We start from the raw sequence: 14174 nt of genomic DNA on the forward strand, positions 1-14174 counted from the left end.
CCACAAATCTGAATATACTAGAATTAGTCAAGCCAGGTGAATCTTTGTTAAGTCTTCTTTGACGGATGTTGGAATCTGAAAATCCATGGTTAATATGATGCTCAAAGGTCTCCTTTTCAATGTGGCTTACTGTGGTAGCCAGCCTCAAATATGACCCCAGTGATCCTTGCCGCATGGTATTCACACTGTGTGTCATTCCCTCCCACGTTCAATAGGAATGACTGCAATCACTAGGATAATGCAGAAGCAACAGAGCATGACTTCTGAGGCAAGACCAGAGGGACTGTGGCTCTGTCTTGCTCTTCCTTAGACTTCTGGTTCTGGAAGAAGCCAGCTGCCATATTGTGAGGATACCAAAGAAGCCCACAGAGAGGCCTGCAAACAGCAAGGAAGTACTGATTCCTTCTGCCAACAGCCTCTGAGTGAGTCATCTTGGAAGTAGATTCTTAAGCCCTAGTTGAGTCTTCAGATAATACCACATTCCTAACTGCCATCTTGACTGCAACCTTGTGAGAGACTTCAAACCAGAAACACCCAGATACACTGTTCCCTAATTCCTTACATGAGACACTGAGAGATAGTATATATTTGTTGTTCTAAGCCACTATGTCCTGAGATAATTTGTCACACAGTAAAAGATTAATACAACTATACAGACTATTACTTCTAAACCTGCAACTGCTTCCCATTGTCAGCACGGATTACACACTTCCTATCTCCTTTCTCACCTTGATTTTTCTCCATAGCACTTTGTTTATACTCTCTTCCCAAACAAAAATGTAAGACCCATGATGGCAAGAATGGTGGGATCATTTTATTCACTACTATATCCCAGCTTCTGAAAAAGCACATGGCAGGTGCTCAGTAAATAGTTCCTTTGGGGAAGAATGAATGAATCTACTCCAGATCTCGCAAAAGATTAAAAAAAAAAATCAGTGATGCTGAAAAAGTGATATTGGAAAACTGCTTGAATTGAATGTCAAAATGTTGGCCAAATGAGAACCTGACAGAGTTCAAAACAGTCAAACCTACAGAAGCAGAGAGTAGAGTGGTAAATGCTCAGGAGCAAGAGGAAGGGGGAATGGGGAGATGTTGGTCAAAGATACAAAGATTTAGTTATGCAAGATGAATACATTCTAGAGATTTAGTGTACAGCAATGTGACTATAGTTAACCAACTATACATACTTGAAATTTGCTTACAGGGCAGATCATAATTGTTGAAAGAAACAGAGTAGGAGAGAGAAAGAGAGAAAGAAAGAAAAGGTAAGAGGAAGGAGGAAAGGAAAGAAAAAAGAAACAAAAGGAAATGGTAACTATGTAGATGATGGATTCATTAATTAGACTGGTTTTGGTGATTATTTCACAATGTATAGGAGTATAAAATCATTAAGTTGAACACCTTAAATAAATGCAATTTTTATTTGTCAAGTATCCCTCACTGAAGCTGAAAAATGAAACAAGAAAGAACGCTGACAAGGAAGATGAGACAACAGCTGCTTCAGAAGAAATTATTTATGAAAAGGTCAAGAGAGATTACTGGGAAAGTTAATAAATCTCTAGAGAACTTTTCTAAAATTAACTCTCTTTCAGATTTTACTGTTAAATTTAGACTTTCAGTCAAGAAGAGACTACTGTGCTATTATGTGGCTTGATATGAAAAAGTATGCAAAAATATTTGTCAATTGATTTATTCTTTCCAAAACCCTGGCATGATTGAAATGAAGATGTAATTTTGTTGATGGTCAAATAAAAATAAATTTATTTTCATCATTTTGGATTAATTTCTCAAGATAAAATCTCAATCATATCTTTTCCCTCTAGTATTTAATATAAATTTTTAATGGTACTGCTTTTTTCTGCCCTGGTACCACTGTTCCTTGAATATTAAGTCCTCCTGAGTATTGGGCTTGACATGAACCAGGTATTTGATAAATCAGAGCTATTACAAATTTGGGGTCTGAACAAATACTAGAGAAAGGTCCTCTTACCTTGTGTAATTTGTGCATGAGTAGCAAATTTTAGTAGTGAGGATGCCCTTGAAAGGTACAGGCTATGTATTTAGGTGAATAAAAGGAACAAGGAAATTTAACTCATGGATGGCAAATAATTTTCCTCCCCTGTGCCAGTGTCAATCAGTTGGTACCAGCTGCCTGACAAACCATGCTGAACATGATTCACTGACAGCATCATGTCTTAGCACCATATTGATGACATCCATCTTGGTTGTGGAATGAGGAGTGATGAAGATGTCTTAGGTATTAGCCAGATCCTAACTCATCTTTCATTGATGCAGGTCATCATCAATGTAGGTGACACATTATCTTTCACCACTCAGGAGAGAAGCAATGTGTACATAAAGAGGTTCCAAGGATTTGGGTTAAGTAGGTATTACACCCTCATGTGGAGATTAAAGAGGGCTGAGATGAAGCTCTGAATATTTGTGGTTCAGCAGCAGTAGGATCCCTATTTTCTTAGGCATGGGAACCTCACAGAGTTCATGCAATTGGACACTTTACTGGCTCAGGGCTACTGGTTCCAGGATTAGGAATTAACTGCATTGAATTCTGTTCCTAATCCAGTATTTCATTTACCAGAATTCTTACTCATGTAAACAAATTTAGCCCCAAGAGAAGAATAAGGTGCCTTTATTTGAAATGACTGGGAAGAATGTGGTGACACAGGGAAAAGTCAAGATTAGCTTTTCAAAGGATAAAATACCCTCCACCTTCTCGGCTCAAAATCCTTTGATAATCACCACTACCTACAGAAGACAGTTAAACCTCCTGAGTATAACCTCCCTGTAACTTTACAAATCTTACCCACCTATCTTTCCAGTCTCGCCATTCACTCCCACCAATAAACCTAGATTTCAAGTCCTGTATATGTCCAGGTAAGCCATATATCATTCTACATGGAGGCAGTAAAGTGAAGAGGTTGAGTGTGCAGCATCTGAAGTTAGGCTAATAAGGATTCCAGTTATTCCCATTTTCTATTTGTATCACCTTAAATAAATTACTTAGCCTCTCTAAGCCTCAGTTTCTTCCTGAGTCATAGGATTTTTATATGGATTAAATAATAATCCATATAAGCTTTAGTTCTAGGAAGATCAAAATACCGTTTTATGTACTGCCTTTTTACCATACCTCTCTAAGGTAGTGTCTATTTTAGGTGCCTAATTTATGGGTGAGAAAAGCGTAACTTAGAAATAGTTAATTTCCCAAGGCCCCATGGCTCCTAATCATGGAAATCTGTCTCCAGAGCCTATAAACTACCAAAATTTTCCAAGAAGGGAGCTAACAAACGTTTGTTAAATGACTAAATGAGTTCATTTGTCATTTGTTCTCTTGTATACAAATAGAAATGTTTGTGTTATAGATTTTCTTTCATGCAAATTGTTCATTTTGTTAGACTGCATGAGCCCTTGAGCAAAGCAGTAATCTAAAAATCCACTTTCTTGAATAATAGACATTGGAGACTACCAAAGGTGGGAGGGTAAAAGGGGGATAACGGTTGAAAAATTACCTGTTGGGTACAATGTTTATTATTTGTGTGATGGATATACAAAAAGCCCAGACTTCACCACTACCCAATATATGCTTGCAAGAAACCTGTACTCCTACCCTTTAAATACATAAAATAAAAATAAAATTTACTTTTATAGGCCAAGAAAGATCCCAACCCATAGTAGGTGCTCAAGCGATGATGCTGAAAGAATAAGTGATGGATGGAATCTGACACTCATGACGAGGATAGAGTACTTCCAGCCAAATGACTCTTTCTCAGTCAGTGTAAACCTCTGACAACCTTGTCTTGCCTGCAGCTCCTGCAGTGTGAGACCCCCCAGCCATGCAAGAGGCAGGAGTTTCAACGGGTCACTGACTGAAGCCGGTTGTTTCCGAGGCACCTCGGGCATCCTGAGGCTGCTCCCTAATGCGGGTCACTCACATGGTGATAGTGTGATATGCTGTCAACAAAATCACCCAATTCTTTCAGATGAAGTTGCATGCTAGCTACCCAGCCGATGTCTTGCTAAAAAGGAGGAAATAAAATGTCACATGCAGGTTCTGTAAATCAAGTGATAATCCAGTGTGGTCATATGCAAAGAGTGATGGTCTACTCTGGGTTAATCTGGGGGGTCTTTTCCAAAGTCTCCAAGCTTTCCTTTCATGCTTTGCTGACTCAGGGTATTTCACCCTTCAGTGCATATTCGTTATCCCAGTAGATGCGAGGAGGGAGAAAAAAAGAGCACAAATGATATAAGATTCCTCTTAAGATCTGCCCTGATAAGTGGTTTGGCCCCAGACATCCTTAAAATCATCAGATGAAAAAAAATATTTTATCTTGCCCAGCATCGATTCCCGTCTTCTCATTGCCACAATTGATCAAGAGCAAAGTGTGCTGGAGACAAATAAGTATCATAGAAATGGCCACTTTTTCTTCTAAAGAGATATGAATATGGTGGCCCTGGGTACAACTTGGCTTTAGCTCAACAGGAAGAAGGGGTCCATGTGAAAGGATGACCTTTGACAGGGAGGCTTTCTGCTTTGGTACTTTGTGAAACAAATAGTTTCCTGAAAACAAGAGCCTAATGCCCAAGCTCCCACTAATGCGATTAGGGGAGCTAATTTCCTGGGCTGGTTTCCCTCCCATTGCACCCATCAGAGCTGGGTTGCTACAAAAGGCCCTCTCTCCTGGAAATCGCTCCCTCCCTCCCAGAATACACAGAAAAGTATGGCTTGGCTGACATTGAAAAAAATATAAGGGATAAAGATGAAGATTGCTAAGCAATGGAACAGCTGTGACTGTACTCAACACAAGACTAAGTGTGGTTGTAAAACCTTCTCAGTGAATTTGCTCCATCTTCCCTCAAGCCAAGAGTAAACATTTACACATGCCAGACTTGATGACAACATCAAATTCTTCCTAACTTGTTGAGTAACCACCGTGAGGTTCAAAGGCTCTGAGGTCTCAACTTTCACACTCAGTGGACTGTGACGTGCAATGTAGGCTTGCACACTTTTCATTTGCTTCTAGAGAGACTTTTTTTATGCCAACAGGTGACTTTCCCATTCTATTCCATTAAAGGGCCATAACTGACTCAGACTGCCTGTCCCAGATGACAAATCTTCTTTAATTTTGTTTGCATTCTTTGCAAGGAGATTAAGAAACCTCCAGAGAATAATAAAAGGTTATCATGAGGTCCTCCCTGAATTCAGGCGCTTGATGTGCACTGATTAAGTTGAACTGAATTGAGGCCACTACTTGAAGGGAGATTATTTTTCCAAGAAAGGGAAGAATAGAAGAGAATCCTTCTCTCTTTCGAAGAGAAGAATGGAGCAACTCAACATGGCCTTCAGGTCTCAGGAAATTAATTTATAAAGTAGGCTGCATGCATATGATTTAATTAGGAAGTAGAAAGGACACAGCAGCCACATGCTTAAATTTATAACCAAATGTATGAAGAAAAACGCTTGCCCTATTCTGCAGCTGTGCAAGGAGAAATGAAGTATTTCCCCCTGCCAAATATTTTGAGAACAGTCCCCTGACAACTTTATTAATTGTTTTTTAAAGTTGCCACTCATTTGGATATTTAGGGTAGTGAAAAGCTGATGTAGTCATTGAGTAATTAATTCCAAGTAGGGCTTTATGGCCATTGAAAAAAGAGATGAATGTACATTTCCAAGGTAACCCCATTCTCCATCAAGTGCACAGTAGGTATTCAGTAAAAACAGTATGGACAATGGCTGTTCGACAATTCGGCAATCATTTGCTTTGTGTGTATCATGTGTGGGCTTCCTATTAGTAGCTGAAGATGTAAAGACCCTGCTCTACTTTAAAACACTAGTGGTTGTAAGGATAATTATGTAACTTGTCTTGTCATCTCAGTTGATGACAACTCCATCCATCCCATTGCCTAGGTTTTGACCTTGGAGTTTTGAGATTCCTTTGTACCTTTAACTCCTTTCTTTCTCTCACACACTACATTCAATCCATCAACAAATCATAATGGTTCCAAATTTAAAAGATATCCAGAATCTAACCACATATTGTCACTTTCACTGCTCCCATTGGGGCCAAGCCACCAGCATCTCTGTCTTGGATTACTGCAATGATTTCCTAATCAATGTCATTGCTTCTGTCCTGTACACACTTCCTCTATCGTCTCTTCTCAATATACCAGCCAGAGTGCTCCTTTGAAAACATAAATGCAATAAGATGTCATTCCTCAGCTCAAAACCTCCAGTGGCTTCCCATGTCTCTCAGGGTCCAACCAAAGTTCTTATAACGGGTATACCATCCTATAGGTCCTATATGATCTAGTCCTGTTCAACCTTACCTAGGAGTGTCTTCTGTGCTCATTTGGTGACAGCCACACCGCCTCCCTCTGTTTTTCCCTACTTCAAGGATTTTGCAATGGCTATTCCCTTTGCCTGGAATGCTCTTCCCCTAAATAGCCTGTTATCTTGCTCTATGATTCAAACATTTCAGCTCAACTGTCCACATCTAACCCTTGGTATCCCAATTGCCCTTAGGCTGCTCTGATTTCTAGCAGCACTTATCAGCTAAAGCAGTGTGGAGTTTGCTTATCTATCAGGTTACTGTTTATTGCCTTTTGTTTATTGTCCCTCTAAAAAGTAATATCCAAGAAGACGCAATACTTTTTTTGATCTGTTTTGTTCATTGTGCCTAGAACAGTGACTGGCATATATTAAATAAGTGAGTGAGTGAATGAATGGTGATAGCAGCAAATACCTTAATGGAGTCAGGTGTAAATATCATACTTGATTAGCATGCTTAGCTAAAGGCTCACTGTCTATCTATGCAGCTTCATAGAGACATTTCAAAATAGAGATAAAGGCTTTAATTTAGTTCAACAAATACTCATTTACTGGTTCAATATGTCCAAACGCTTAGATTAAGGGCCTCTACACAGGTTGAATTCAGATAGATAAATAGAGTTCCTGCCTGATTATTACAAGAAAGAAAGTACATTCATTTTTTTTTTAAAGATTGACTGCCCAGCAAGACTGCTCTAATGTATTCTAGATCTGAGTGTAAGGCATGCTGCTCTTCACAGCTGGGAGGACTTTTGTGTAGGGTGACCAGTTAAATCCCTTTCAGTCATGACTCTCCTCTCCAAGTCCTCTTTCTTTTAAATGGCAGTTAGGCAAATTTCACAATCACTTATAGCAATTTACAGAAAAATAAATTAAAGTGAGACTGGGCCAGGCATGGTGACTCATGTCTGTAATTTCAGCATTTTCGGAGGCCAAGGCAGGAAGATTGCTTTAGGCCAGGAGTCCAAACCCAGCCTAGGTAACATAGTGAGACATCATCTCTATAAATAAGAAATAAAAATAAAAAAACAACTAGCTGTGCATAGTGGTGAGTGCATATAGTCCCAGCTACTCAGGCTGAGGTGGGAGGATCTCTTGAGCCTAGGAAGTTGAAGCTGCAGTGAGCTGTTACATCACACCACTGCACTCCAGCCTGGGTGACAGAGTGAGATCCTGGCTCAAAAATACAGAGAAGGGAACAACACACAATGGGGCTTGTGCGATGCAGGATGTGCAGGGAAGGGAGAGAATTAAGAAAAATAGCTAATCCATGTGGGCTTGTATCTAGATGATGGGTTGACAGGTACAGCAAATCACCATGGCACATGTTTACCTATGTAACACAACTGCACATCTTGCACATGTACCCCAGAACTTAAAATTAAGAAAGAAAGAAATAATAAGATGGGACTAGGCTGAGAAAACTGTTGAAAATCAACACAGGGTCATCAGTATGTTGCGGTTTAAATATAGGGAATAGATACGAATTAATCACGCACCTAGGTTCAGTGAGAGGATAAAAAATCTGCATAGTATTGCTGTTCTAGTAATAATTGGAGAAAAATACATGTCACCATAGAAACTTTTGCAATGAGCAAAAACATACTGAACAAGTCTACCAGTGGTCTGCTACTGGTTAGAGCTGATAACATAAAAATTAAGTCAAGTAATGACTCTAATAAAACATTTGCAAGTCAGTTCCCCACAGGACAGCTTTTTAAGAAGACTCAATGAGAACAAGGATTTTATGCTAAACTTAGAGGATAAATACTTTCAAATTTTGACTTGGGGCCTTTCTATTTTTTAAGATCCAGTGTAACTCCCTTGATATCAAATAGTGCAGCTACATTACTTCAATCAATACTCTGAGGGCACATGTATGAGGGAGAAATACAATGATGAATTTTGAGATCCACTTATTTTATGAAAATCCATGCCATCTGAAAGCCCTCCCTCTACATGCAGAGCAGGAAGGAAGATACTAATCTGACCACTGCTTCATAGAACCAGAACTTGCAAGCGGTGGGTATCCCATCTCACCTAAATAGTTGTCATCGTCTTTTTCCCCTGAGAAACTGTGCTGCCGCACATCAATATTGGTAGCACCAGCTGGAATTCGGACCACAGTATTGTAACCTGAAAAGAATTTAGCAGAAATTCAGTACTCCATGGAATGGTTCACTTTTTCCAAGTATGGAATAAAAAATGGACAACAAAGGAATAGAATATAATTCTCATATAATTCTATTAGGTACCTTCTAGTTGATGGATAATCCACCATAACAAGACTGATTTTTATGCTTGACATTAATATTTTTACATATTTCATGTGGTTAACAATTTTCAAACTTGGACCATATTCCTTCTCATGGTTCTTAGGAGCAGATTCTTACCATAATGTACTGTATTAAATGTTCCTGCCACTGTCTTGCATGAAGAATTATCACCACCACAAACTCCACATTTATCTCTCCGGGCTTTTGAGTTTAAAACATGATCGCATCCAGCTTGCTTTTAAAAAGAAAAGATTTGAAATAAATGTAAGTATTAAAGAAATTATAAAATGGCAAATAATGTGTTTCTTTTAATCGTGTGCCCTGAAAATGACAAGAAAGTCAAGTCCCTTTAAACTTGCAAAGGTAGAGAACTGAAATTGATTACTGCCTTGCTACTTAAAATATGGTCCTTGGACCAGCAGCAATGGGTATCTTTGACGCGATCAGGAATGCAGAATTTCAGGACCTACCCAGATCTACTGATCAGAGTTGGCATTTAAATAGAATTCCACAGGTGCTGCATCTACAGATAAATGTGTGAAAAGCGTCAGTATGTAAGTAAGCACAGTAGTTTAAAAAAAAAATTGCTTAGGAATTTAAAAAAGAGGGCATAGGTGAGGACTGTATCTAATTAAAGAGCTCATCCCCCATCTTAAGGGAGCTGCTGCTGTGCACTCTAGACTATTGCTGCCATGGGAAAATGGGAGCCCTGTGTTGATATTTTTTCCCAATTTTCCAAGAAAAGCTGGAAAATTTAATTTTATGCAAAATTTCATGTTTAAATACTGGCTACAAATGCCAGCCAAAGTATGACATGAGCCTCCAGTGTGAGGCCTGAAGCTCCATTAAGTGGCCTCCTGAATTTCCCCCCATATTAACACAATGCAGTCGTGGACACTGAACTCTTGAAATACACACTGATGATGATGAGAACACCAGGAGAACAGAGTCCACACTCTTGCCCATTTTGTTTACTTGTGTGAACTAATCTTTGAGGAAAAATTCAACATGTTGCTGTGAAATGGACAGACAAGGAAATCTGCAGTATAAGCTGTTAGTCAGGAAGTGGGTGATGCCGTTGGGAGCTTTTTCAGTCAAATCCTTCCAACCAGGAACTCCAACTTGCCTTTGGACCACAGGCAAAAAGAAAAAAAAGAAAAAAAAGAAAAAAAAAAAAGAAAGAAAAAAAAAGAAAGAAAAAAAAAGGTATTATCTCAGAGCCCCACTGGGTTAGGAATAATTTTTGACTAACAACAACAGTGAAATGGTATCTGGCCCCTAGAAATCACTGCTCTGATGCGTTGCTGTTTGCCAGAAGTTTCTCAATTTCCCTTTCAAGAATAATTAATTAACAGGCATGTCTCAAGTAGACATGATCATGATTGAAAATGCAAAAAGGAACTTGAGAGAGGCCAGTTCTTCTTCCTAACGCATTTCTGGAACTCAGCTATGCAATCTAGAAAATTTGCTGTGAGGAACCATTTGCTTAAGCATTGAGGTTATAGCAAAGGAGTACGTGTGTAAATTGTTACAATAAATTCTTAAGGAGAGGTTTCGTGCAAGACCCCCACAAAGACTGAAAACGTCAAAGAAAATCCAAGGCAATGGTTCCCAAATTTTGGCACAACATGCATTAGAAAAAAGTGATATTGATGCTGTTGCTGATCCTGGGGACCACACTTTGAGAACCACTGTCCTGGCAATACTGCACAGATATTAGCAGTTGGTATTCAATCTAGGAAGCCACAAACCACAGCTTGGCAGTGGGAAAACACAGTGAAGAAAACACCATCTGGGACTTACCCGGCAAAGGCCCTGGACACAGATATCATTTGTGTCCTGGCCACAGGGAGTTCCGTCTATCACTCTGTCTCGGAGCTGATAGTAGGCTGTGTTCCCTGCCACTCTGCAGAACAACTTACACCGATCCTTCATCAGAACTAGAGAGAGAAGCAATACAACTTGACTTTTGTACCCAGCCTCGGTGCTGGTCTGCCAACAGTGAACACATACACCAGACATACTTACTTCCACTGTACTTAGGGACCCAGCGCACATTGGGAAGCAGGCCATTGATGTTAAAATGCTTCCCGTCAAAGTGAGCACACTGTTCATCTCGGAAGTCTCGCTTCTGCTTCAGGCATGGCTCCGTGTTGCAGGACTTAAATTTCATTCTACGTCCTACACAGTATTTTCCACCATTTTTTGGCCTGAAGAAAATGGAAGAGCACACACCCTGTATTATCACATATTCCTCCAAACATCAATCCCTCATTTGTGACTTCCTGTCTTCTAGAGAAGTAAATCTGTGGTAGCAAATGACAGAGGAATGGGCAAGAACTCTGAATCCTGGTTTTGCATCCTGTCTTCAATGCCATGATGTATATAACCTTGGGTAAGTCACTCGACCTCCACAAGCCTCCTTTACATTTGCAAAATGGGATCTAGCTATCTTGTAGGCTGTTGTAAGGATAAATGTTAGAATATACAGCTTAAAGTCTGAGATACAAAGCCTGACTCTGAATCTATGAGGCCACTTTTTGTTCCTTTTCTACTCAACATTCGCAGCGCTTCAATGTTAAAGATACAGAAGGTGAAAAGTACCCATGATAGTTGGGAATAATCCCTATCTTCCTTTTGTACCTTGATATATTTACAGGAGACCATCATAAACTTGTTCCCTCACACTCTATTCATCCTGTCTCTGTACACCCTGTCCTGACAACCATTGTTTTTGTTTGCTTTGTTTGTCAAATAAAGTGAAATAAAGGGAATGTGTTCATACTTTAAGTTAGAGGAGAAGCAGGAAAGAGCATATTGTTTTCATTAGTTTTTGTGGATGAGCGTATGCCATATGCCTTGCAAAGCATCACAGTGCAAATTTAATCTCGGCATGCAACCCCATACATGTATATTCCAGATGTGATCCAGAGAGTAAATTATACAACATATCTACCAGCAGTCAGCAGCGTTCTTCATGGAAATGGGAAGATCACAGAATCATAGGAAGTTGGGGCTCGTCAACCCAGGACTGAAACAGCTTGGGCTTCACAATTGCCCTAGAACACCCCCGAAACTGAAAGGATATTTTTTATCTTTTTTTCTTTAGAATGAATCTTTCAGAGTAATCCAGACTGTATGGGTTTTTTTGGTTGGTTTGTGTCAAACAGGAGTTTTGGGCAATGAGAAATATATCCCCACTCATGAAATATAGAATGAGAGGCAGAAGGAGCTCCAGGGTTGGATTGCAGTTCCAATCTGTCCCTATCCTCACTGTGTGGCCCTAGACTAAGTTCTCAGTCTTCTGGAGCTTCAATTTTCCCCTTCTCTAAAATGAGTGCACATGATAGATGCCAGAAAATGTTAGGTACTCTGATACTACAGTTAGCACTGCCCAATCTAATCTGATCCTGTTCTGCAGTTGGCCTGAGAACCCACTCAGAGTACTGAGTCACGACTCAGTGCTCCTGCAGGGTGTCCAAGTCCCATCAAGGCCCACCTAGGGAAGCTTGTCCTGCTACTGTTATAAATGTACTCATCTGATCAAATATTTGTAACATAAAGTAAGAGCGCAGGCTTTGCAGTTACAAGCTGGGGGTGACTTTGTGTAAGCTGTCTTGCCTCCCTGGGCTCTATCTTCACATGTAAAACAAAGATGATACTGTGTACCTAAAAGGCTTGCTGTGACTCTGAGGAATTTAGCCAGAAGTCTGATCAACATTCACCATTATTTATCATAAGAAAGACTGCATCTAGAGATGCAAAATGGCACAAAACACAATCATGTCTACACCTGTCTGTTTCTGCATTAAGCACAATCAACTATATACTGTATATCTGCACTATCCATTCAACTGGCAAAGCTCCTTCACATCTTGTCCAAGGCTATGGAAGATGAGGTGCTTTTATACCAAGTGACAGAACGTTTAGAGAAGTACTTTGCCCAAAGGTCAAACAGCTAATAAAAAAGCAGGGTCAGGACTGGAATCCTAGTCTCCCAGGCTCTTGCTCTGTGAGCATCTGCTACATTATCCACGTGCTATGGTTCAGTCTTCGTTTTCTTTTTAGGTGCCATTTAGAGATGCAGACTGGGTTTCCTGGATCCAAGCCCTTTTCTCAGTATCAAGGCACCCCAGTCTCATGCATAAAATATCACAGATTACCCATGAATAATACATCAGGACTGTCTACCTGTTCAGGTGTAACTTGTTTTAAATGTGCTACAAGGAAGACCCCCTTCAATTTTTTCCTCCAGTTGAAATTATCTTTATGGAGTCTTTGTAGATGTCCCAGCTGACTATGATGGATCAATCATTTATTTATTGCCTGAAAGTAACTCATATTTCTTTCCCTTTGAACACAAATTTTTAAAATTGATTTTTTTTTTTGGTTCTCTTATATAACAAGTCTTAGCTGATTCTTGAAATTTATCAAACGCAGTAGTTCTTTGGACTGCAAATAGTTATTACTTGTAGGTGGCTCCCCTTCAGATGGTAACAGCTTCCACCTTTGCTTGCTTTGACCAGTATAATATTACGGCAAATAATATTGTGGGATTTATGTTTATAAAAAACATTTTTTATAAACACACAAAAAATGCTATATGTGAGAGGCAATATTGCTGATGGTTAGAAACATGGACTCTGGAAACAAAGGGTTTGAATCTCAGCCATGCCTCTTAATGATGTAATCTTAGATGAGTTGCTTAATCTTGCCAAGCCTCTGTTTGCTTATCTGTAAAAGGGAGATGATACTAATATAGAGCTATCATGAGGCTTAACAAGGTTAATACATTCAAAGCACTTGAACAAAGTGTGGCTCACAGTAAGTACTTAATAAAAGTTTAGCTGTTACAGGATTTGGCAAGCTACCACTCTGTGGGCCAAATCCAGCCTGCCACTTATTTTTGCACGCTTGTAAGCTAAGAATAAGTTTTACATTTTAAAGTAATTGAATTAAAAAAAGAAAAAAAAAAACAGAAGAAGATTTTGGGATACATGTGAACTATGGGAAATTCAAATTTCAGTGTCCATAAATAAAGTTTTATCGGAAAATAGCCACACCCACATTGTCTATGTATGTTTCTCCCTGTATAGGGAACGTTAATTGTGAAAAATATTAACTATCTGGCCCCGATGGCAAAAGTTTGCTGATCCCTGGACTATTCTTGTGTCACTGTGCTACATTCCAAATTCTGTCACTGACTTTGCTGAGAGAGGAGGCCAGCACAGCTCTCTCTGATGAGAAGATCAAGACCTGGCCTCTCTTCCAGGCTGTCTCCCTTGAGACAGGCCTCTTTCCGTATCAAAATTTGGTCTGGAACTTGATTTGCTTGGAACTTTGATCTGCTTATGTAAAGGCAGGTTACAATTTCTTCCTTAATTATTAATATGACTTTAACAAATGTAAATTGCCCTTCTGAACTATATAGTGTTTCCTCTATCCTAGACAATGTGATTGCTGCCTGATTTACATGGACTATGTAATAGAGAAAGCTTTAGCCAATCAAACTCACCTTTCAGCATGAAAAATAATCATTTTATAATTTAATTATTTAG

The 14174-nt window shown here is 39.4% G+C and overlaps 1 protein-coding gene across 4 annotated transcripts in view; it reads right to left on the reverse strand.

Moving 5' to 3' along the window:
* Positions 1–14174, reverse strand: part of ADAMTS9 (ADAM metallopeptidase with thrombospondin type 1 motif 9) — a 207846-nt gene that overhangs the window by 142798 nt on the left and 50874 nt on the right. For all 4 annotated transcript variants that reach the window (XM_074404499.1, XM_074404500.1, XM_010350914.3 and 1 more), the window contains 4 exons: positions 10645–10826; positions 10420–10556; positions 8734–8851; positions 8381–8476 (listed from right to left, as the gene is read on the reverse strand). In XM_074404499.1, coding sequence (XP_074260600.1) covers positions 8381–8476; positions 8734–8851; positions 10420–10556; positions 10645–10826 — 533 coding nt within the window. The remainder of the gene's footprint in view (positions 1–8380; positions 8477–8733; positions 8852–10419; positions 10557–10644; positions 10827–14174) is intronic.

Source organism: Saimiri boliviensis, chromosome 8 (assembly GCF_048565385.1).
Source record: "Saimiri boliviensis isolate mSaiBol1 chromosome 8, mSaiBol1.pri, whole genome shotgun sequence".
In the NCBI taxonomy this organism is placed as follows: Eukaryota; Metazoa; Chordata; class Mammalia; order Primates; family Cebidae; genus Saimiri; species Saimiri boliviensis.